Consider the following 26387-nt stretch of genomic DNA (forward strand, 5'->3'; position numbering starts at 1 on the left):
ACACTAAGATATATGCTATATTAATAGCAAACTACTATAGCATGTTGTTACTATTATTTAATTCATTTATCTTCATGGGTTGGAGAGGAAATGAGAGAGAGAGAGGTTACAAAGAAATTAATATGTTGGGTTGTTTATTTATATTATTTTAAAGGGTAATATGTAAAAAATAAACGATTTAATGTAGAGTGTATTGTAAAGTGAAGTGTAAAAATAAATCAAGTAACTTTTTGAGGTATTAAAAATTATATATATATTTTTAGCACATTTGATGTAAATGTAAATGCTTTTAAACACAATGAAAAATGTAGTCACACAACTCACACCTATTTTACTTTCATGCATATCCACCATTACCATAAACTTTTAACTCATCAATTTCAACTTACAACATTGACAAATTGTGAAATTAGAGGCAAATAAGCTCGCATTTTTTTCATTTTTTAAAAGTTCACTGTGTATCTCGTTGAGATAATAAATCGTAATTGGTGCAACAATGAAATCACAACATATTTCCCCTATTCGTTGCGGAAAAAAATGGGGGTGAAATTTTTTTGTGTAACAGACTAATAGGACTTACTATACACCGCAAAGACGAAGAAAAACTACAAAAAGAAGTCCAACGCGGAATTTCGGGTCCCACACCAAGTGCCAATTTTCTCAAAATTTGATTGTCGTCAAGGTGGGACCCTAACAAGAACTACACGACAAAACCCAACTCCCTGTTTAATGTTTGAGTAATGCTCACACAAAAAAAAATGCACAATTTTGTGCCATAATTCGTTATATGATGAGTTGTGATTGGTGCAAGTGTATTCTCACATGACCCACCATCACACTTATACCAATCACAACTTGTCACATAACAAGTTGTAATACAAAATTATGAATTTTTCTATGTCTTGAGCATTATTCTTAGAGTTTATTATGCTGTTTAATCTCATCNGGGGGGGAAGAGAGAAAGGAAGTTGTTGCAATTTAAGAATGATATACAAAAGTTTGTCTCTTCGACGTGAATATATTTAAGTTTCAAGCTTGTGCTTACACTGATTCATAGTAATACTTTGTTGAACGTTGTTTAATCACAACAGCCAGCTCTTTCACCATTCTCTCAAATTCATTGTTTTGGGCTTCATAAATCAAATCTTTTGGCTTGGGCTAAAATCTTACCCTACAATTGACGCCATCTGTGGGGAGAGCTTGAGCGAAAGTGAAAGCAACAGTGATAATGGCTGAACCAGGGCAACAACCAGCAGAATCTAGGGCATCCAACATGTTGATCTTTTCTTAATTTGGAGCAGAGACAGGATTGTGAAGGTAGTGTACACACTATGCATGTTGATCGAAGCCAGTCACATGGTGGAAGTCACATGTCTCATGCAGAGAAGAACCAGAATATGCAACTAGAAATTGACAGGCTAAAAAGGGAGTTGCGCCATGCAAAAAGGAAACAATTTCTTTGTATTCTGATGACGAACAGGACGTCACTTACAAGTAGAGATATCGAACACCAGTCAGTGAATCCTTTACCTATGAAGAAGAGCACTATCATGAGCGCTAACCTCGAAGTCCATCACGTGGCGGTGTGGGGAATGATGCTATGAGCAAGGTTTTGAACCAAATCTCCAAATCGTCTTCACACGCAAGATTGAAGAAGCAAGACTCCCTCGTCATTTTCATCAGCCGAGTTCACCATCTATAATGGTAAAACAGGCCCTGTGGAATGTGAGTCACTTTAACCAAAGGATGGTTGTCTACTCCAAAGATGAAACTTTGATGTGCAAGGTTTTCCCCTCCAGTCTTGGACCGGTTGAAAAAAAAAAAAAAAAAAATATATATATATATATACACACTAAAAGGGAACCAAAAATTATGAATAAAAATATTGCAGTGCATTAATTTACATGCAGAATAGTTCTTTCTATTTATCTTATAGCTGGAATTTGGGACCCGAACAAAAGGGTCTGTGAGGATTTTGATTAGCCATTTGATGAAAATTTATTTGATTATTTGTTAAAAATACAATTGTATTTAGAAAAATAAGGTTAAAAAAAACAATACATAAACAAATAATTTAAAAAAAAAATCAAAGAAAAAAAAATCCAAATTGACGCGAAGTGAAGAATTTAAATTGAGGTTATCAAATTTCAAAACATGGGGAATTTCAAATTTGTAGCCCATTTTCTGAGATGGTGGCAACTTTGTCAGCGTAAGGACCAATATTCTTTACACATTGGAGACTGTTGGCTCTCAAATATTGCATTAGTGCTTGTAAGTTGTAACCCAGTAAACAAGTTTATAAAGGAGACGAGGAAAAATAGTAAGCAAATTAAGTTGCTTTCAAAACAGCTAAAGATTTGGCTGTCAAATATTGCCTTTAGTCTTGGAACCCAGTAAACAAGTTTAAAAAAAAAAGATTTAAGAAAATTACGACTGACACTAGCAAGCAAAGAAGCTTCCTTTGAAAACAGTTAAAGACTTGTTGAATAGTTTATCTAAAAGTTTGTATCTGTTACAGTACTGAGCTTTACTAAATTTCGAAGTTGTTACCTAACCTGTTGAATCTGATATGTAGTTAATTTTGCTCCTCAATTTGGTCTCAACTCTCAAGTGCAAAAAATGAATGGTGGTCTTCAGCTTCCACGGTTTAATATACTATTACTAGTCTACAATTTATCAAACAAGCGTTTGAAGTTTGAATGGTACATTCGCTTCTAATTTCTATGTTGTAAATTACATACTCTCGTTGAATGTATCTTGAGCTCATGACATCACTCTCCATCTTATTATCATGAGAAGAAGAAATGTCAATTAAGTCATGGCTCATTAGTATTTATATGTCAATTATTTATACGAAATAAACTATTTCCTTAATGTCAGTTATGTCAATTAAGTCATAACTCATTAGTATTTATATGTCAGTTATTTATACAAAATAAACTATTTCCTTAATGATTGTGTTCTCATATTAAAGAAAATAGGATTATAAACTAAGCAAAGCTGATTGTGAGCTACTGAGTTTAATTCATTAAGATGTTCAATTGAACTCGTTTATTAACTAAACAAATTAAGTTTATGAAACTCGATCTTAAATAGTCGAGCTCAATAACCAAAAAGAGAACCAACTTTGATTATGTACTGCCTCTACACGTTTCATTTCTCTCGACATATATATTGGTTAGTAATCGATTTTAAAAAAGAAACAAAAAAAAGAAAAATTAGCAATAGCCACCGACTAGACTAGACTATTACAAAAGTGAGTTTCTAAAGAATAATAAAGACAGTCTATGCTGCTGCCCAATTTTTATTTTATTTTTAACAAAAGTGTTGAAGCCGAATTCACTTTATTATTTTGGTACTTTATCTTAACTTTAATTAAAGTAGCAAGTAAACTTTTCAGCTTTTTCTTAAGAAAGATGAGAAGGTATTGCATGTTTCCGAAAGATGCAGAACCTTTTCAAGAAAGATACTAAAAAGATGAAATAGTACTACTGTCTCCTAAACATAAGGAGGTAAATTGTGTTTATCGCTGCATAAATTTTATATTAATAAACACCTTCGTCATAGGCACAAACCTATCTTAGAGCCTTCACAGTAATGATGGTGGTAAAAACCCATTAAAAAACTATTTTTAGCACATCAAACACTAAGATATATGCTATATTAATAGCAAACTACTATAGCATGTTGTTACTATTATTTAATTCATTTATCTTCATGGGTTGGAGAGGAAATGAGAGAGAGAGAGGTTACAAAGAAATTAATATGTTGGGTTGTTTATTTATATTATTTTAAAGGGTAATATGTAAAAAATAAACGATTTAATGTAGAGTGTATTGTAAAGTGAAGTGTAAAAATAAATCAAGTAACTTTTTGAGGTATTAAAAATTATATATATATTTTTAGCACATTTGATGTAAATGTAAATGCTTTTAAACACAATGAAAAATGTAGTCACACAACTCACACCTATTTTACTTTCATGCATATCCACCATTACCATAAACTTTTAACTCATCAATTTCAACTTACAACATTGACAAATTGTGAAATTAGAGGCAAATAAGCTCGCATTTTTTTCATTTTTTAAAAGTTCACTGTGTATCTCGTTGAGATAATAAATCGTAATTGGTGCAACAATGAAATCACAACATATTTCCCCTATTCGTTGCGGAAAAAAATGGGGGTGGAATTTTTTTGTGTAATAGACTAATAGGACTTACTATACACCGCAAAGACGAAGAAAAACTACAAAAAGAAGTCCAACGCGGAATTTCGGGTCCCACACCAAGTGCCAATTTTCTCAAAATTTGATTGTCGTCAAGGTGGGACCCTAACAAGAACTACACGACAAAACCCAACTCCCTGTTTAATGTTTGAGTAATGCTCACACAAAAAAAAATGCACAATTTTGTGCCATAATTCGTTATATGATGAGTTGTGATTGGTGCAAGTGTATTCTCACATGACCCACCATCACACTTATACCAATCACAACTTGTCACATAACAAGTTGTAATACAAAATTATGAATTTTTCTATGTCTTGAGCATTATTCTTAGAGTTTATTATGCTGTTTAATCTCATCCCTTACAGGAATGACCCATAGTAGAGTAGAAGACAACCACGTTGAGATAAGCAGTGCAATCCCTAGCAAACAAGCAACCCAAAAAATAAGAAACATCCAAAAATTAAAAAGAAAGAAAGAAAGAATAAAGAGTCCATCTAGAAGAAGTAGAAGGCACATTGTCCATGTATGACCAGCTTTTAGACTAGCAAGACACACAAAGAGAAAGTACTATTTGAATTATTTCAGTTTTTGTTTTTGTTTGAGTCCACCTTTTAAAGTCTAAGCCTGCTTTTCTAGAAGACCAACCATATAGTACTACTACTACCATAAATTTAATTCACAATCTTTTATTCCTATTCCCTAATTCTCTAGAAGCCATCCCCATCAACCGCCCGGAGGTTCTCTCTCACTTCCTTTTTTTGGGAGCTTTCTGCTAATTATTCTTTCTATATATATATACAAGGCCAATTCCCTTTATTCAACAAACCAGAAGATAACCCAATAAGCAAAAACTATTTCTTCATTACTCTTATTACCTATTCAATTTCACTCATTTTGCTTATCCGATCATTCTTTGAGCTCAAGTATGGTAGCTCAAGAACAATATGTAGACCCAGTTGAGGAAAACACTGACTTTGAAGATCCATATGAGGGAGAAGAAACACTCTCTCTTTGTGATCTTCCTAACTACAGTGATGCATCCAACTGGGATGACTACTCCAAAGAAGACCAAAGCTTGTCCTCAGACAGCAATGAATTCTTTGAGTTCTTCAGCGAGGACTTCACTGCCTCTACTTGTTCAACAACAGCAGCAAACAAAAGCATCATCTTTTGTGGCAAACTCATTCCCTACAAAGAAGAGCTATCTGACCACCCCGAGAAACCTCATCAGAACCAAGAAAAGCAAAACCACACACCCAAGAAAGGGGTTTTCCGATGGAAATCACTCTCTTTCAACAAGACAAGAAGCTCTTCAAAAGGTTCAAAGCTTTTTCGATGGAAGTCACTCTCTTTCAACAAGACAAGAAGCTCATCATCAAAAGGGTCCAAAGGCAAAAAAGTTTATAATGACAAGAATGGCTCAAAGGGTTCCATTGCCTCAGCTTTGCCTGCATCAAAAAGCTACGTTTATGCAACTCGCAAGTGTGATTTATCAGTTGGAAAAGTGACAATGTTAACATCTCCAACAAAATCAAGGTGGTATTTGTTCATGTTTGGGATGACTAGATTTCCAACAGAGATGAAGCTGCGTGATATTAAGCTAAGGCAGAGTCGTAAAAAGAGCCCATCAATGATGTTTAGTTCTGTTGAATGTGATAACATGGTTAAAAGCAATGAGAGAAGTAGAAGGAAAGGGTTGTGGAGGCTGCTAAAGATTTTGGGGTCCAGGAGTCAGCATCTAAACGCTGTCGTAAAAGCTTCCTTTGGTTGCATTCCATCCACACGTGTGACATAGGGTGGTGCTAGTGCTAGTACGTGTGTCCCAACAAGCCAAGATTGACCATGTTGTACATGTGCCATGCAATAAGGGTCTGAATTTTGAATGAGAGAGGCAAGAGCTAGCCAAGAACAGAGTTGGTAGGTACTAGTTAGTGTATGATAGGGGACATTCTTGACTGGGCCATCAATGTTTTGTATCCTGGGAAAGTCAAATATTTTGTAGTAATAAATAATAACATATAAAATTGGGTTTGGTAATCGGTGATTATGTTTATTATTGATTGTTTGAGTTTACATTTCTGCCATGTCCACGTGATAGTTTTGGCACTGAAGCTGTCAAAGCAATAACTAGTAATTGCCAATGATTTCACGATCTACTGGTTAGTTTATATGAAAATTTGGATCGAGAATCCGTGATGAAAGTAACTCATCTTCTTGAATGATATCAATTATGAGAAGTACAACGAAGCTTAATGGTCTAATAGATAGACAAGCCCTTTTACCCTTTACCAGTTGCAAGCTTAGTTCCTCACCTACATTTCCCAGTCATAGCTTTCGAGCTTGGTAGGAAAATTCTTCGGTGAGCTAGCCGCCAACTAGTAATCAAGGCTCAACTCAAAAGTTCCACATAGAATATCTCAATTATGAGAAGTACCACGAAGCTTTTTTTTTTTTTAATTGTTATAATTAGTAGGGAGGAGAGAATTTTCTTTATAACTGAGGCTTGCAATGTTATTGAATTACAATACTTTTGGCCAGAATTGAGCAGGGCTGGCTCAACAATTTCGAGGGTCTTAAGGTAAAATTTTAAATTGATTATTTTTTTAATTTTAAAGTCTAAATTTGTACAAATAAAAATTAATTTATTACATGGTTTAATAAATTAGTATCACTATAATATAAATGAATTGATATAATATACATCAAATAATTAATTAGTGTGATAATTTATAATAATTGATAAAGTAAGAGTTTGCATTTAAAAAAATGTGATAACTTATTAATTAGTGTGTGGTCGTGTGGGGGCCAACTTAACTTAGGCCTTGTGATGGGTTGGGGCTTATAGACAAGACTGCACAGTGCTATGTGTATTGTACAGTCTTATCCTATCAAGTTGTGTGAATTGTATTCTGCATTTTAAGATACAATGTGACTTTTTTAATGTATACCTATTTTTTTTTTTTGTAATTTAAATATATAGATAAATATTATATATATATATATATAAATTTTTTAACAAGTGGGGGTCTTTTTTTATTTGGGGGTCTTAAGCGATTTCATCAATTGCTTATATGGTTCAGCCAGCCTTGGAACTGAGTTTTATGATATTTCAATTAAGCCGGCCTTGGAACTGAGTTTTATGATATTTCAATTAAGCATTGTTACAAGTATGACAATGCTAGCAGCCTAGCACTATTCCACTAAGCAGAATTATCTCAAGCATGAGTTAATTCAAAGGGAAGATGTTTAGAAAGTAATGATCTTATTTATGCTAACGAACGGAATGGTATTTAATTTTCGGGCATGACAAAATATTTGAGGAAAAAGTCTATGAAATAGGTATTTTTTTGTTGAATTTTATTTAACAACATACCCTAAACATAATTGTATAAAAGGCGTTTTAGAATTGTCATGTATTATTAAATTTCACAAAATAATGAATTTGAGTATGACTGTTATTGGTTTCTCAAAAAAAAGAAAAGAAAAGAAAAAGAAAAAAGTATGACTGTTATAAGATTTGTATAACAAAATTGTAATTGTAGGGTCAGTTTTTGTTGCCCAAGCCCAAAAGATATGGGTCAAAGGCCCAACGAACCCAGAACAATGAATTTGTAGAGAGTGGATCGAAAGTTTAGGCGTTGGCCGGCGTTCACGAAACATGAACTCCTTTCTTTCTTTGAAAAATACTTAGAACAATTTACAATTGGGGGATGCTCCTCGGACCATGGCCGAGGAGGCTTTTCCTTCCCTCCTCTCTCACCCAAAAAGAACCCCCTTTTACATTTTGCTCCCCTTTCTTATATATTCCTCTCTTCTTCCTCCTGTTGATCGTCTATTGGCCTTCCTCCTGACAGCCTATCCCATCAAAGGTCATCTCCGTGCTCAAGTGGTTCGCCCTGATCGATGTCGCCCTGTCAAGGGGTTACATCCCCATTAATGCTGCCAGAGGGGTTAGGTGAGCGCATTCAATGCCGAGGTGACAATTCGCCCAGGGCTTGCCCCCTCTTCGTACTGAGGTCTCGGACGATCGAGGATAAGGTCATCCTCGGACCCATCATGCGTCCTTGGCGTGGGCCATTTAGGCCTGGGTTGAAGTGGGCCAAGGCTGCCCGATTTTCTGGCCCCACAGTAATCTTATTATTTAAAATTTATTTTAAGTTCCTTTAAAGACCCTTTTTCTTTTAGGGGGGAGCAAATTAATATTTGGTTAGGGGTGAAATTTCTAAAAAGTTTTATTTCGAATAAAAATACATATAAGGCATCAAAATTTTTTTGAACTTTGCTCTAATATAATTATTTTCCTAAATCTACCCAAGAGATTTGGTGTTTTTTTGAAAAATTCTAGGATCACAACCAATTCCATATCAATTTTCATAAGTATATGAGACTTAATTAATTTCGTTAGACTTTATGGATGATAAAATGAAGTGACCATCACATTATCACATTAAAAAGACTTACCAACCAATTTGTGTCAATGATCATACGAAGGTCACATGATTTTTCCATTCATAAAAGCTAATAAAAGTTAGTCTAAGGAGTATTTGGCAGATAAATAAATTTTAGGAAGTTAAAAGAAAAAATTGAACTTATGTAAGGTATAACATATAAATTTAAATTTTCTTATGTAAGGTGTAACAACTCCTATAATATATAGTACAGCTTGTTAAAAAAATCAAACATATCTCTACTAGTATACGGCATAGACTTGATAAGCAAGACATGCAGAGACGGCGTGGACTTTGCCAGCCAAGGAATATCCGCTAATAATAAAGAAAATTCTCATTATAACAAAGGCTTTGAGCTACAAGACTTCTGATCAGAGCTGGGTTTTATGAAATTTATCCGTTTGGAAATAATTTATCTAGATTTTTGCTGAAACTTTTTGTTGAAAATGTGTATTTGTACTTTGAAAAAGTGAGAAAAAATTAGGTTTTAAAAAGCGTATAGCAATGCTAACACTATTCCACTAAGCAGAATTATCTCAAGCATGAGTTTTCTGATACCTAAGTTCATGGCACATTATATAGATCGTGAAATACTGCCCTGTTCGATGAAATTGTCTTAGAATATATCATTGTGCTTAGTGCTAGCTTTTATATATTAAAATAGACCTTGCACTAAAGACAGCCATTTATACTAAATTTGATAATTCACCAGTGAGATTAATTAGCGATTCCATGTCATGGGCACAATACTAATTCAAATTAAAAGACAAACTGCAGCCCTTTTTATTTTGAGCTGAAACCACAACATTGTGCGGCTAACATTTTTATAGTAATAAAAGCCAGAAGGCTAAACGTAATGCAATTGCTCACTTCTTTTGTTTTTTGTGTTTTGTAAATTCCTTATCTTGCAAGAACTGATTACTACATACTGCCATACCTGAATATATGAATGGTATATGGTATGGAACATATTCACCAGACATGGTTCAAAAGAATCAAAACTGAACATCACTTTCAAATATTAGGAACAGGACTCATTACTCAAGTCTAGCCCATCTGCAAATCTAAACAACCTTGAGCTTTGCATCTTGGTCTTACAATAAAAATTTCTAGAAGCCTAAGTTAGGTTTGTATCATTTCTTTTTTTAGTTTTTAAGTCTAAATTTGGTGTATATCAAATAATTGTAACATATCATAAATAATAGAATGATATCTGTCCTCTGAGTTTGATAGAGGATCAAAACCTGGTCATGACTCATGAGAAAACATTTATGTTCACACTTTAATTTTCTTTCCATTCTTTCTCTCATGAGAAAGTATTTTTCTTTTCACTGAATGTCCTTTGCCTTTACCACCCACATCTACCATGTCAGATGGATGCTGTTGTATATTCCTTCTGATTTTATCTGCTCCAGCAAACTGCAGTGAGTATTGTTGCCAAGCACAGAAATGTCAGATAAAACTAGAGTGTTGTTATGTCATATCAACATAAAACTAGAACCACATCATGGTTAGCCTTTAAAATCCAAACCATGGCTAGCTAAGAAAATCAGATAAACCCAGACACCATGAACAAAAGGGGGGAATCAGAGGGTGGCAGAAAAATCATGCCCTTTTTTATTTTATTTTATTTTTAATTATGACGTAGGAGAACTTCACTCAATTTAGTTGCACGTCACTGGACACACTGTACAAAAATTTTCATTGTTAATCAAATTCCTACGGGCATCTTACCCCCACTCACCATAACTAGTTACCGGGTAATCTAGGGGCCTTTCACCCCTAACGGGCTAAGCAATTTATCCTCTTGACCAGAAGGAAAATGCCTGTTATCTGCCTAAAGTTCACCATCTATTCTTGCTTGCCTACATGGGTCTATGCAATCATTCAAATCCATATTAAAAGGAAACATACCAGACCCAGCCAAGCGAACATTAAAAAAAGGGAGGTTTATGGCACCTTTTCATTCAAAACCAGATTTCTAGAAGCAGCCTTCTCCATGATGCTTCTGTAATACTGTGTAAATGGGAACTTGCCACTATGCTTCTCCAGCTGCACATTAACCATTTTCTGAACTAAGAAAAAGATTTATATAATCCATACAAAAGTATAGCTGACATTGCAAAAGCAAACCTGGAGAAATGATTCAACAGATTGCTGATCTTTGGGTGAAAAAGCCACCTCATCTCTTTTCTTCTGGACAAACTCTGTGTTGTGCTCCACCTATGGTGCCAGAAAAAAGAGTTATAAATAAAAAAATTGTTTGTGACCAGAAGTTGGTGTACCAAATTACAAAACTTAGAACTCTTGCCCATCTGTTATATTATTAGTCATGAAAGCAGTCCAGTCCAATCAATTAATGTTATGGTCATGAAATTACAAAAACCAACAAATCAATCATAAATCAGAATGAGCCATTATCCAATCTTAAGGTGATTGCCAGGGCCATCATAAATGGTGGGAAAATGCAACCACATATTGGATGGTGTTCAGGATTTGGCTGGTAGACAGCTGCTTAGTAGCTAAATTTCTTAGTCAATAAGAGATTCAAGTAATTCTTTAATCAGAGCTCGTACCTGATCAATAAAACGCTTCACCACACGTCTAAAACTCTCGATACTAGTTATCTCAATAAACTTCTTGAGCCGGACGAGAGGAATAGTTGCCAGTTCAGGAAAAGATATGTGGTAGCTCCATTGAGCAAAATGCTCTGCAAGAAGTTCAATGGCAGATGAAACACACTCTTCTTGGAAATTTCGTGATTTTAACCAGTGTTTTGGCAACTGTAACAATGGTATCTTATATCAATTACAGGAAAATACAGTAGGTATTATTCTAGAAAAATATGGACATCAGCAACCAACTGCTGTGCATCAAGTTCAATGGTGAAAACATTTTAACTATATAAGCAAGAGAGAATGTATGGATAGAATTACATCAGTACACATTACTACTTCCTGACCTTAACAGCAGATGAAAGGTTGACAGCCTTTTCGTTGCTCCTGCCCTCCTTACTAATATTATATTCTAAAACATCCAATACCAATGATGCAACAGGGATGAAAATCCCGCTAGAACTGGAGAGATGGTTCAGCCATTGGATGCATTTAAGTCTTAAGGGTAAATATCTTGGTCCGCTAAACAGGACAGCCACTCCATTTATAATCTGAATGATCATAAAAAGCAGTGGTTGAAGATCATAATCACGTATATTTGCTGCTATAAATGTTACCCAAATATCAATGCAATTAACGTATTGCCAACTGCATATTTTCTTTAGCGCTTCCTGGAAATAAACAATTAAAAACAAAGCATCAGAAAATGTCCCACCACATTTGATATCATGGCTCATGATAAACTAGACACTCATGAGCATCTATACAGAAGAGCAACAAGCAAATATGTCTGTATCCAATAAAACAAGCACCGAAGAAAGAGCATGTTCTTTCCATACCTTCTTCATTTGTAGACCCTGCTGCAGTGTCTTTGCAAGTTGCTTGATAGAAACCATTGCTTTCCTAGATGATTTCTGCATATCTAGGGAGCAAAGCTCAACCAAGGAATTCCTCAGAAATTGCATATGTTTAAACACAGCTGACTCCAAAAATTGGCAGTGACCAATGAAGGCCTTGTAAGTTTTAACGAAGCAGGTGTCAAAACAATTGGAGCTAAACACAGACGCCACATCTTTTATGATGAGAAAGGAATGTGATGATAGGGCTCCTCCACCTGTTGCCCACAAATGAACTGCAATCTGCATTAATATTTGAAAGATAATAAGAAACAATCTCGCATAGTATGTGATTTACATACAACACAAAAACCTTTAACTTACATTATAATAGCATGGATATAACTAGCACTCTTAAGGTTTTTGATATTTACAGGGTCCATTAGTTCAAGGTATAATGCACCTTTTTATTTGTCTGCACCCCTGTACTACAACCAACGCCACCACCAAGCCCTAGTCCCAAATTCTGGGGTATGCTATGAACCATCAATAGGCTAGTCAGGGTCAGCCATATGGATTTTTCTGTCATTCTAATCTATATTAAACAGTACTTTCTGTTATTTCCTTAGGTATTCATCTATCTTTTTTTTCATTCCCTCAACTTGAATCAACTCACTCTTTCTCACTAGTGCAATAATTGCTCTTCTCAAAACAATGACCAAACCATCTCAAGTGACTCTCTATCTTTTCATCAATAGCAGTCACCCCTATCTTTAACCAAATTTCATCATTTGAATCATATCTTACCTTGTATTTCCACTTATCCATCTTCACATTCTCATTTTATGAATATGTTGCTTCTTGATAGCCTAACATTCAACACCATTGAGAATAGCTGTTCTCATAGCAATCTTTAAAAAAAATTCCTTTTAACTTAATAGTTATACTATAATCACACAATATTCCCAATGCACTTCTCCACTTCACTCACCTTGCCCTTATCCTATAACGCACATCATTTTCAATTTCTCCATCTTTATGAATTAATGATCCAAGATATCAAAAGCTCTAGTTGTTTCATATCTCTTAACCATCAAGTCTCACAACCCACTCATATTTGTTTCAGCCTTTACCTAAACCTACACTCCATATAGTCTATTTTAATGCTATTTTAACTGGAAGCCTTTAGATTCTAAAGCATCTGCCACTGTACTGAATATGAAAAAAATTATTGATGCATTATTAACAATATAAAACGATAAAATTCTCAATACCCATCATAATATAAACATTGATAACAATGTTTCAACTGCATCAATGACAAACAAATTTGTATCATGAGCTTTTGGTGAATACCTTGATCAATCTGCGCAGTAAAGAGGGAAAAGCAGCAAAATATAAAATTGAACTTCTGAGTCTAGCTAGGGCAAAGGCCAATATCTCATAGTCGGTAACTTGACTCAGGAGAAACAGGGTACTCCTCAAATAAGATTTAATTAGTGGCCTCAGAGTTTTCCATTTTGAAGTATTCTTTAACCCCAAAATTGCTTCCTTCTTGCAATTAGAACTCGATATTTCCAGTAGCCCTCGAAATATATTATCAGCCTCATGAAGTACGAACATCAATATCTCACAGAAAGTTTCACTGTTCTGAATTCTACTCCGTGATTCAGCATCAAGGACGCCACTTGACTTGGTTCCATAGTGGCACGCAGCCCGATATCCATTTAAGAGACTAGTTAAGGCAGGCACACTGCGCTGCTCCTTCACTAGCTGACACCAACTTTTAACAGCAGAGCTAGTCAAGAACTTGCCCTCATTTGAGGCCATGCCTTCATTACTTATCTCATCCTCATCAGAATACTGTTACAAGCAAAAACACACTTAAGAGACGTTGAAATGGAAAAACCAGATAACAACATACATTAGTGTAATGATCAATGCGAGATTCCAAATGCTTATATCCGAGCAGATATTTTTCACTTATCAGTCATCTACATAAATACTCATTCCTAACCAACCAAGGTACTCTGTAGTTTCTTCTCTGTAACTCAAATTAAAAAAATCTATAACGTATTAAATGCTAAACATGGTAGATAAATTAGGTGTTGATTTGTGGCAACCAATTTCAGGTGGAAAAAAAGGGGAAAAGGGGGGGGACCCCATCCATGTGCAACTATGTAACACAAAAGCAAATTACAATAGCCACACTATGGTACTATGAAGCAGCAAATTTCCTTGAAACATGTAACTTTAGAAAAGCAATTAATCTAATACAATGCTGGAAAAAGGAAAAATCATGATCTTATGAACTAAAGGATGCTTGTTGAATGTGAGATTTCAATTCTTCTTTTCATTCCCTCTATATACTAAGCAGCCAAGTGAAGCATAAACAACATGGATACGAGTTATTTCTTTGCAAAAGTACATCCAAAATAAACCTGTAATCACCCCCAAAATGAGCACACTAATTTCCTGGATACCATATATATTAAACAACTTACAGTTTCTTCATTTCTGAAAGGTTGACCTTTATCATAGCTTTCCAAAAACTTAGCAAATTCTGGATCCTGGAAAAGTTTCAAGTTAATGCTTCATTAAGTAGATCAATAAACAAATAATAATTAGTAAACAGAAAAATTAACAATCATGGAGTAGAGAGAGAGAGAGATGTAATAACAAAAGAGAACAGCAGAACTGTCCAAGGCATAGAGCACATGTTTCACAAACATCACATACAGAAAACATAAGAAAAACAAATACAATACATAACGAGCTAAAAACATTGGTTTGCCCATTTCCAGTTAGGCATGAAACCTGACCAGGATTCATGCAGAATACATACTATCAGATGTAAGTCGGAACCCTAATGCTTAAAAGTGCAACATGGTACATGCAGAAAACTCAAAGTTAATGCAACGAATTTGTTAAACTCAAATTTCATGCTCCAAAACCCCAGCTATAATTGATCATTCAGAAAAACATTTAATTGAATTCATCATGCTCATTATTCTGCTTAAAATATCACATACAAACTGACTTACCAGGACAGCTAAAAAGAAAAATCAGTGGCTATGTAATTATTTCCTTTCATATGAAGAGTAAGGCCCATCACCCATGCCAACACCAGCATAAGCAATAGACACAGAAACGATAATATGAATACTATACTGTTGGGTGTTGATTCAATTAAATAAAGTTCACACATATGCTCAAAGCCCAAAAAAATCACTGATCAAATTTTAGAACAGGGATGGGGAGGGATTGAAAAAAAAAAAAATTAGCCCATACCAACAAAATGAAACTTTAAATTGTTCCTAAGAAAATTAGTACTTCCTCATTTACAATTGTTTATAAATTCTTCCTCATTATACATTCACAAAAATCAAGAAAGTTCTCACTGTGACAAAAATATCCAACAAATATAACATTAACTGAAAACATATACAAATTATTCAACAATTATAAAAATGATCAAAGTATGAATATCTTAACAACACGGCTACCTTTTCCTGCAACCTGTTCAATTTTTTTGTCTTCTGTACAAGATCTAAATGAATTTCGTTGTTTTGCACCGATAAATCACTACCTCCACTGCTGTCTGCATATGTATTCCATCAGAACATAAAGATGGTGAAAGGAGAGACAAAATTGGTACAGGATATATATATATATATATATAAATCAGGTAATACTGTCCTCACCTTTAAGATAATCCTCACTTCCACTTTCAGCAACATGTGCACAGCTTGAGTCCTGATGGCCCATAACAATAGTCAATCACATGAAGCCAAGTAAAGAACCAAAAAAATAAATAAAATTATAAACAACATTTTAAGCAATGATAGTATATTCCACAACCTCTGAGAGATATCCATCACTCTCAGAATCATCTCCTGTCACATCACTATCGTCCTCACTAAATATCGCATCAAGAGAAATGTCTTCAATATCTCCAGCTTCAGGGTTTCTGCAGGGGGGAAAAAAAAAAGGACATTTTCAACAACCGACTCAGAATTCGGGTATGGGTATTCCTCATAATAACTCTCCTTAGCATTTAATTGGCATAGCATTTAAATTTTAAACAAATACACACCAAATAATGTCTTAAGAGGACAACATGAGTGTTATGTTAATTATAAATTTTAGTTTCTTTAAAAGCATTTTATGGCTGGTATGCATCAATTTCACCTTTTTTACCTTCCATTAGAGAGCTCTATATCTACCTCATCTTCATCTTCAGCAGCATTATGCCGATCTCCTACAGCAAGTGAATCAATGCAACAAGCCCACAGAAATTAAATGAGTGAGAAACAAACCCAAACAAAAGCGGGAAGAAAAGTAAAGTCTTAGTCCCAATAATATGAATAATGGGAACAATAATATACACATTAGAGACAAAGGCAAATTGCTTAATTTATCAAATAGTATAACTGAAAAAAGCTTTACTTTTAGAAGCTCTCCTTTTGAACAGAGACTTGAGCTGCCTCTTTCTTTTGAGCACAGACTGAAGATTCTTCTTTGAGAACTTCCTTGCCTTCTTCCCCAGCTTCCCCATTCCTTTACAATATCAAACTCTGCTCTAAACAAATACTCAAATTCTTATATGCACAATAGTAGCCTTATATATATGTGTGTGTGTGTGTATCAATGGGTTCGAAGAGTACCTTTGAGTGTGTGATTGAGCTCTCTGGATTTGCAGGAGTTGAAGATGGAGCCGTTGCTTCGGTTTTCACACACTCTGTTACGTAAATGATTAAACCCTAATTGGCAATGGGGTTTTGGGAATTTGGATTGAAAATTCAACGTTTTGGAGCCCTTGTATTTTTATGGGCCCATGGGGTAACTGAACGTTTAAAAAGATTGTTGGGCCAAAACGGCCCGAAACAGTATGTGTAGTTATTGGGCTTTCTAACACACTCATGTCGTACTTCAGAAGCCTGCTTAGTTGGTTAAGTAAACTCTAGGAGAGTGTTTGGGAAAGTAGTTTGAGTTATATTGTTTGGGTGTTTTTGATTTACGTTTAGGTAAAAAAGTGTGTAATATTGTTTAAAATGTGTAGTTTTGTGTTTGAGATGGCTTGCCAAACAGGCCCTAGGTTTGCAATAATTTGTACTTATTAGTATTTGTTTGGACTACTTTTTAGCTGTTAATTTTTATGTACAGTTTTTTTAAAATTTCACTTTTTTTTTTATTGAAAAGTATAAATACACTTTAGCACACTTTCAACAAAAAGCTAAATAAGTTATTCTTAAACGTACACTTAATGAACCTATATTTATGCTATGATTGTCCATAAACTTGCCAAACCTAACCCAATTGGCCAATTCGGACTAACCGACGACCTGCAGTTAGTTTTTAATGCATGGACCATCAATAACAGGTCTTGAACATTAAACAAAATTTTGGGTTCAGTTCAAGTCTTGGGTCCATTGATTCTTAACCCCTTGAAAAAAAAAAAAAACATACCGAATATTTATATATTTATATTTATATTTATACTAATTTAAGAGGTTGTCCATGTTTGGACTGAATCTTTTTTTTTTCCAAAATACCCCTCCGCCTGGACAGAATTGGAGGACAATCAAGTAAAATTATATTTCTAACTTTTATAATTTTAGGTTCCCAAGTTCCCCCCTTCCCCTCTCTCTTTCTCTCTCTCTCTCTCTCTTCGGCTGCTCCAAGGCGGAGGAAGCCCTCTCCGGTCTCATCAGTCTTCGCACTCCGGTGGCAGTGGATGAACCTACGTTGCGGGTAAAGGTAGTTTCTTCTCTTTTAGCGGATTTTGGGGGGGTTTGATGTGGCCCATGTATATATATATATTTATATATGTATATGTAAGTTATTATTCCAAAACCTCACAGCCTGTGGGTAACTCTCACACTAATAAATTTTCTCTTTCTTGGGTTGTTGTTGTTGTTGTTGTTGTTGTTGTTTCTTTCTAGTAGCATTGAGTAAAGATTTCAATGTCTGATTCTAGGTTTCTTATATATACGCTATGCGATTGATAAAATGTATATAATTTGTGCTTTTTTAAGCTTTACGCATTTTCTCAAATAAACTAGGGGTTTAATGATATCTGAATTTGGTAATAGAAAGCCTTTGATACCATCCAATTCCGAATTTGAAAACCCAACTAATGCTATATAGCAAACATGTAAAACATGCCATATGATTCAATACATGATGCAACATGGTTATAGTTTGTGTCTAGGAAGCACAGATACCGGTACGACACAGTGACTCAAGCAATTTAAAAAAAATTATAACATGAAACAGCTGGTACGATACAATGACACTATGCTTCTTTGGTTTGTGTTTTACTTTTACATGGAAAACCCAACGAATGCTATGGTAAAATGAATTGCATCATGTATTGAAGCCTATAAATATGCTTTAGTCTTTATAAATAATAATTTCCAACCATTTTGTCTTTAGGATCTCAATTTTGGTTTCATTGATTTCAGCCCTTCTTTCGTCCTCATCCATTGAAGCTTAAAGCTCTTGCACTTGCACGTGGGGTGTGGTCAATAAATTTTTTGTCTCTCATGGACGGAGACGCATCCAATCGTGCTTCAAGCCTTCCATGGATTTGGGTCATTGAAGCTTTTGCGAGCTTTAAGCAAGTGGACGTTTCTGTTTTACATGGTAGTTTGAATCCAATACAACAAAAACAATTCCCTATAGTATATATGTCTAATAATCTTTTTAATCAATCTTGGTTTCTTTGTTTCAGATTTGATTGAATTGGCTCCAGACTTAGATGATAATTTAGGGAAAAACATGAGGGAAATGTTGGCTTTGAGATGTTTGGAGTCTTTATGTGGTCCCACTAATGAAGTCAGTAATGCTCATTCAAGAGTTGGGTTTGATTTTTCAGAAAGTTGTGAAGATGTTCTCCAACACATAATGCACGAGGTAAATTTTTTTTTTTCCTAATTTCAACTCTTGCTTTGTATGTAATATTGCTTGTGTATTTAATCATCTGCTTCCAAATTTTAGGAGTTTGAATTTCCATTTTGATGTTGAACATAAACATTTATTTTGTCAGAATTCATTATCAGATCTTGAAATGCTCAAACTGGAGCTCGTAAAAAGGGATCTTCGCCCCTTTATTATTCATAAAAGAGCTTGTATGCCTAAACTAGCCGTACAACAGGTAAAGGGGGGGGGTTTTTTCCCCCCTCTTCCTCTCTTATGAACTTTCCACTGTTTCATCTATTGTCATTCACTATTCATTATTTGGTTTTGTGTGCTTCTTTATCAACAGCTGAAAGATTTAATTCTCAAAGGTATTCATCCATATGCTGATTCCCTGAAGGACAGAAGTGGACTGGAATTTACAAGTGCAGGTGGTGGAATTCCTGTGAATAATGGCAGTCACAATGCACTTAAACATGGAGTTGATGGCAGCTTCCTTGATACACAACAAATGGGAGTAAAAGGGAACTTGATACCTAGAATGCTTGAGAATGAGAATAAGCTATTGGAAAAAGATCCATGTAATGGAAATTTATTACTTTCCAAGAGGGGAAGGAATGAATCAGCTACTGAAAATATAGTTAGAGACTTCCATGAAAACCAAAATATTTTAAATGATTGTGATGATCTCCACTTAACTGCCAAAAAGCAGAAGCAATGTGACTCTTCTGGAATTCATTCCATAGAAGAGAATCCAGTACCTCTACATCAAACAGAACTATTAGAAGATTCTTCTGCAAGAGTTATGCCAGTTATTGAAAGACAAGTTTGTGACTTGGCAAAAGATCAGATAGGAACTCTGAAAGAAGGCAAGGTTCTAGAGGATGGTCAAGATGAGCATACTGCCTCGGTGAGATGTGGGCATAACAGTGAGGATGAATTCCATCATAATCAGTCAAAGCCTTCTGATAGTGCCACGATGATGCGCTCTCAGTGCATGTATAGTCATGATTCCTTAGCATCAGCTGGTTCTACAGACCAAAAGTTGTGCATGAGGTGTAATGAAGGGGGTCAATTGTTAGTATGTAACACAAGTAATTGTCCGGTGATGGTTCATGAGAAGTGCTTGGGATTCTCACCCAGATTTGACAACAATGGCAACTTTTACTGCCCCTACTGTGCATATTCCCTTGCTATTTCAGAGTACCTTGAAGCTAAGAAAGAGGAGTCCTATGCAAGGAAAGAACTAGCTAATTATTTCAAATGGATTTGAAGCATCAGCCAAAGGAAGTCATTGAGAGATTGCATAGAGAATAGCATTTTCTTCCAGGACAAAGGAAATGAGGATCTTCTTGTCAAAAATGGGCACATGGAAAGAGAAGGTGATCGAGCAGGTCATATCAGTGAACATGTAAATGAAGTCAATAACCTTCATTGTCAGAAAAGTATGGATGATATGTAACAAGCAGAACCTTCTGCATCTTGTGATTATGTCAATTCACCTCTTAGAGAGGAAGTGGCAACTGTAACTACTGGGACACTAAATGAATTGACTAAAGTGAAAATAGCAGAAGAAAAGGTGATCCAAGAGTGCTTAACTATGAGAGCGCTCAAAGGACACAACCAAGAACCAGCTGACCATGAGGGTGGTGATAATTTTTCCAGTGAAAACACAGATATTATTCCTGTCTATCAAAGACAGGTGGAAGAGGGAATTTAATAGGAAGTTTTAGGGGAACAGATTGCTGATCCACCACAGGAACCTGTTTGGGCACTTGATATGATGGAGAAGGAGCTTCTAGAGATGAAATTAATTAGTCTATCATTTTTAATTATTCAATAAGATTCCAAAGGGGAGAGAGGCATCAGTAATTTGTTCATATCAAGTCTTTTCTATACAATTATCATATTCCCTTCATGTCATTCTAGGTATTAGGTATTTCTACCCTGCATGATCAGAATCTGCCTTAAAAATCTGTAATGTCCTCTGGTAACCAGATTTTGTCTTAAAATCATTCTTTCTTGCCTTCTACCCCCCATGCACTCTAGTTATGAGTGGCATTTTAGCGTTGCATTGCATTGACTGTCCTTCATTGATAATGACCCTCGAATTTGTAGTACATACCCAGTAAGTCCTCTTGAGCTAAGGCGAAAAAGGTTCCATGGACTGTCAAGGAGGTAGAGATGTTAAAGGTACTTGTTTTATCTTTTGCAGTTGTCACTTCATATTGGCAGCTTATTTAGAAGTCCATAGTTTTACTTATCACATTTATCTCTTGTCATTTTTATTTTAAGTGTATTCATATTCATATTTTAAGATTGGGTTTTGAAATTGTATATTTTTCCTGGATTTTGATTTGAGGTTTGCTAAGAAGCACTGATTCTTCAAACTAGCGGTCATAGATGTACTAGACATCAATTCAATACAGAAATTCTCAGACACTGGGGATTCTTAACTTTCCTATTCTTTTCTCCTTCAATCTTACTCACTTTATTTATGTGCCAATAATAGAGTTAAAGCTTAGTCAAATTGAAGTATTCTTGTACAAGTATAATACGGGAAACATTTAATATGTAAATACTTTTAATTATAAAAAAGTCTTTTTTCAGAGTATTCTTATTTAAGACAGTAAATTAGAGTTCTTTAAAAAAGATAATACATACGTATAGCATACCCTTAATAGTATGACTGTATGAGTATTTTAAAAATATGATCAAAATGAAGTGCTTTGTCCTGTTCAGCTTGTATATTGATATAGGGGTATATTTTGCTCTTTGATCTGCCCCTGATATCTCACTTTGACCCCATGACTTTTATTTTTTATTTTTTTTATGAATCACTTTGACCCAATGACTTGAAGTTATTATGATTGACTCTGGTGGTCAAATTTTACATAAGAAATATTTTAATATGGTTTTTAAATTTAATAATACTTACAAGGAAAACTGTATTGACTTCCTGATCATCGTAACTATGGTCAATATGATTATTTTTTTATGGAGGGACCTATAAGTATAAATGCTTTAAATTCATGTCTTGGTCATTCTTCCTAATTATTACTATTCTGCTTGAGCGTAAGTGGACTTTTTTGTTGTTGTTGTAGGTTTAACAGGTTTTTCATTTTTATGGATTGACCATAGAGGGATAAATATTAAAACAAAAAGAAAGAAAGAAGTGTGCATTGAAGTGTTTACTGTATTAATGATTTTCATTGTCTGTTGAGTTTTCTTACTCGTATATACATATGGAGGCTCAATATTTTTTTCGCTATTTAGTGTTCAATCTAAAAGCATGGATCCACGCATTCAAAAAAAGAAGCAGCATAGATCCATGTCAAGGGTGTGCCATGAAATTGAATACATTTGTTGTTGAAAACAGGAACCAGTTAACAATCATGGAATGTATTATGATTAATATATTTGATCTGTGGTTTGGAACCTCAAATAAAATCTTAGTATACATGCCATCTAGCTTAATTGGTACGGTGGATTGGGATCCCAGTCTGGGGATAATTTTCCCCTGCCCCCCTTCATTCTGGGGATCCATGTGGTAATGGGATCTGTACAACGGACTTGCAATTGTTTGTACATGTTAAGGTTTGGCAATGGTTTTTCTGTTTTTGGAAAACTACAGGAACAACAGCTGGTTTTAAGTTTTTAATTTTAAAGGTCTCTTATTGATTGGTCCTGATAAAGAACTAGGTCATATTGCAGTTTGCAGTTGAACTGAGATGCCAATTACTAGTAAAATTGTAGAGGTTTTACAAATTATTAGTTGTGCTTGCTGGTCACTGTAGATAAATGTTTGGGAATTAGTTAAACCATGAATTATAAAACCTTTTTTTTTACTAGATTCAATCTTTTATTTATCAAAAAATTCTTTATAAGATTAATGCTGTTTTTTTTGGAGTCCCTACTTTATGTCTAAGACCTATGTTGCTTAGGAATTTTCGTAACATCTTATTTTCTGGAATTCTCACGAAGAGTTCCATTAGGTTTAGTGGCAAGATCTGGTATAGTGATTCTCTTGTTACTGAATTGTTTAACACTATAATACCAGTAGCTGTAAGTTCTAAAATAATATGTTTCTTCACAATTTTTGACGGCTGTACCTGTACAGGTGGTCATCTTGAAGAGGGAGGGAGAATGTTCTCTTTAATTCTTGACCTCAGAGATCATACTGTTAGGTTCTTTGATTGTGCTATCTGGATTCTGGATGCTAAAAGTGACAATTACTCATGACTCGACCTTTGCATGAGTTGAATATGGATTTTATTTCTCTTGTTATCATCATTCCCAGAACTGAGGAAAATGTATAGAATTTGTTTTCTCTGTTGAGTATTTGCTTCTTGCCGTTTCTTTCTCCCACAAATTGAGGCAGATGCACATTTAGCTTGTCTTGATAGATGAATTTTATTGAGAGCAAAGGTTTGGGAAGGAAGAATGAAAATGAATGGATTTATCTATTCTTCTGTTTGGCAGTTTAATAGGAAGAAATGGAATAGTTACAACCGAATGCTTCTATTTCATTACCTCCTAAATCCTAAGCATTCCTCTCAAAAGTGGAGGATCATTGGCATAGGTTAGAGGATGAAAAGTGGAGGGATTAAATATATAGGAAAGATAATAAAATTAAAAAATAAAAATAAAAAAATAAAAAAAGAGGAAAAAAAAAAGATTCTCTCATTTTGCTGTGTTTTCGGTAGTGATGATGGAAAAGGGGACTGAAAGAACAAATAAGAAATAAATGTAATGTTTTATGTGTTTGTTTGGGATTTAAAATGAAATAATGGAAAATATAGTTTTGTAAATTTACAATAAAGGCATTTTTATATAATAATTAATGTTTCTACATTATATAAGAAAAAAACTGTAATTTTTTTTTTTTTGAGAAAAAAAAAGTAATTAGTTAAAGTAGTAAAGATGATATCATATAAAAGTGAACCCATCAACCATCATATTTGGTATATGCATGTCTGTTTAATCATTTTCTTATATCAAATTTATTTATAGTTTTCCCCAACAAATTTGTAATCATACATAGTAACATGGGTATAGTATTCTTATGTTACAACTTGTGTATTTTATTATATGGGAAAATGGGCAATTGCTATATTTTACTTCAATGATTTATAGAGTTTAAAGGAAATAGAACATCTTAAATTTATTCGTAACTTTTAAAACAATTTTTGAAGTTTTGCATATGGTACAAAACTAAACTACCCAAAATGTTGAGTGGAAACCTCCCCTATTTCAACTAATTGCTAACTTTGGAGGTAGGTGGATTAGTGACAATTTGAATGGTCAATGGTGGTTTAGAATTTTTCCAACTCACTAATGACAATTTTGGTTGAAATATTTTTCCTCAACATGCTTAAACCAATCAACACACATTACTATTCTAAAATATCTAGTCTAAAATATCCAAAGTATATTAAAGTTTAGAATTGTTTTAATTTTAGTTATTTACATTTTAAAATTTAACTATTTATGTTTGATTTTGTTTTCATATTAGCATTATCATTCATATAGATTAGTAATGACAAAGTTTAGTTAAAAAATTAGTTTTTACTAAAAAAAAAGTTACAAAATTAGTTGTAACCTAAGACTAGAACCTTACTCAATATCCTTTTATTGAAAGTGAATTTTGACAAATTTACAATTGGATTACATTTTCTTCTTATATTCTCTATACTTACAAAATTTCTAAAAAATTAAAGATTAATAACTATGTCATCAATAAATTGTTTAAAGTGCAAGTTTTGTAGTTTAAAATTATGTATAAAATATAATCTTATAGATCATAGAGTAAATAATATCTGTTTGTCATAAAATTTGACGTATGTATTATGAGTGTAAAGAATATACAATCCAACTGTTAGATTTTCAAAACATATAGTAATATTAATAATATTGAGTAAATTTGTAGTCGTAGTCTTAGACTACAACCAATTTTGTAGCTAATATTTCTTTGATTAGTAATATAATTGTTTAATTATTTTATGAAATACTAGCTCTAAAATGTTGTGAAAAACAAAAATTTGTATACCAGTTTTTTTTTTTTTTTTCTGAGAAAGGTATACCAGCTCATTTGACTGTTCATTCTGTTGCAAGGCTTCTATTGTATTATTGTACTTTTTTTTTTGTTGCTGAATTATTGTATTATTGTACTTAAACGAGTTTTGGAGCCATATGTGATGACCATTGATGTTGTCACGCTACGCACCTGAACACATTTTTGATTTTACACTGCTGCATTTGTTCGCCAGTATCCCAACTATCGGCATGGACAAAAATATAATATATCTTTTTGGGAAAACAAAACGGCAGAGACAGAGATTGCCATAACGTATGAAATAATTTCACCCTTACACCCGATTGAGACTTGCGAGTTGCGAGTCTTGTGACTAATATAGCTCCAAATACTGTCACATTTATTTTTCCATAATTATTTTAAACGGTAAATTGTAATTGGTTGTATGTTATTATTACAAAAACTTATTATTTTTTTCTCTACTATCTACTATTTGTCTAGTGAGATAATTGTAGTAAAGTATGTGTAAATGTGTGCAATACTAATGTTATTGCTAATCTATATATCTATACATACAATAATAGGTGAAGCAGAGAGAAAATTCAATTAGATTTCAATTAAATTCTCAATTTTGCGCCACTTGTTCTAACCAAAACTCAAAAAAAAAATCTAATTAGATTATAAATTTGACTCCAATTTTGTATCATGTATTTTATCTAAATTTTCTAATTTTTGTGTCCAAATAAATGATGCATTAACATTTAACACGGAAGCCAATAAAACCACAATGATAATGCTCATTAACCTAAGCAAGAACATCTTACCTGCACACTTTTATAGAGATTATAAATTGGACTTCAATTTTGTGTCATGTATCTTATCTAAATTTTCTAATTTTGTGCTCAAATAAATGATGCATTAACATTTAACACGGAAGCCAAGAAAATCACAATGATAATGCTCATTAGCTTAAGCAAGAACATCTTACCTGCACACTTTTATGGAGATTATAAATTGGATTTCAATTTTGTGTCATGTATCTTATCTAAATTTTCTAATTTTTGTGCCCAAATAAATGATGCATTAACATTTAACACGGAAGCCAAGAAAATCACAATGATAATACTCATTGGCCTAAGTAAGAACGTCTCACCTGCACACTTTTGTGGGTGATCTCAATAGAGTTTGAAGCTCTTCTAATCCCACAACCAGAATCAAGGAGTTCAACAAGAAAGACTATAAAAGTAAAACATCATCTCCTCCTAATTCCATATTGTCATCTCATGTCTCCTCCTCTCTCAA

General features: G+C 33.9%; 3 protein-coding genes across 7 annotated transcripts; 2 read left to right on the forward strand and 1 right to left on the reverse strand.

Annotated features, from left to right (window-relative positions):
- The first annotated feature begins 5156 nt into the window (after nt 1-5156).
- On the forward strand, nt 5157-6026 carry LOC136069277 (uncharacterized). Its single transcript, XM_065777585.1, has one exon. The coding sequence runs from the start codon at nt 5157-5159 to the stop codon at nt 6024-6026; it is 870 nt and encodes a 289-aa protein (XP_065633657.1).
- Nucleotides 6027-9661: 3635 nt separating this feature from the next.
- LOC111999424 (protein REBELOTE) lies at nt 9662-16931 on the reverse strand. Of its 2 annotated transcripts, none has more exons than XM_024031546.2 (14): nt 16798-16931; nt 16580-16712; nt 16331-16391; nt 15992-16100; nt 15835-15886; nt 15637-15731; nt 14635-14700; nt 13487-13993; nt 12134-12433; nt 11642-11965; nt 11256-11462; nt 10813-10902; nt 10639-10731; nt 9662-10098 (listed from the first exon to the last, which is right to left on the reverse strand). In XM_024031546.2, exons 2-14 carry the CDS (start codon nt 16686-16688, stop codon nt 9955-9957), a joined length of 2157 nt encoding a protein of 718 aa, XP_023887314.2. In that variant the 5' UTR covers nt 16689-16712; nt 16798-16931; the 3' UTR covers nt 9662-9954. The 2 variants fall into 2 exon arrangements, with proteins under 2 accessions (XP_023887314.2, XP_023887316.2); XM_024031548.2 differs by having other exon boundaries at nt 16580-16707; nt 16798-16929.
- Nucleotides 16932-17756: 825 nt separating this feature from the next.
- LOC111999426 (uncharacterized) lies at nt 17757-23401 on the forward strand. Of its 4 annotated transcripts, none has more exons than XM_065777610.1 (6): nt 17758-17890; nt 18569-18778; nt 18867-19048; nt 19182-19289; nt 19401-21244; nt 23172-23401. In XM_065777610.1, the coding sequence occupies exons 2-5, from the start codon at nt 18679-18681 to the stop codon at nt 20322-20324; spliced, it is 1314 nt and encodes a 437-aa protein (XP_065633682.1). In that variant the 5' UTR covers nt 17758-17890; nt 18569-18678; the 3' UTR covers nt 20325-21244; nt 23172-23401. The 4 variants fall into 4 exon arrangements, with proteins under 4 accessions (XP_065633683.1, XP_065633682.1, XP_023887318.2 ...); XM_024031550.2 differs by having other exon boundaries at nt 18598-18778; XM_065777609.1 differs by having other exon boundaries at nt 17758-17884; nt 18598-18778.
- Nucleotides 23402-26387: the final 2986 nt, after the last annotated feature.

This window comes from Quercus suber, unplaced genomic scaffold (assembly GCF_002906115.3).
Source record: "Quercus suber isolate HL8 unplaced genomic scaffold, Cork oak 2.0 scaffold_160, whole genome shotgun sequence".
Taxonomy (NCBI): Eukaryota; Viridiplantae; Streptophyta; class Magnoliopsida; order Fagales; family Fagaceae; genus Quercus; species Quercus suber.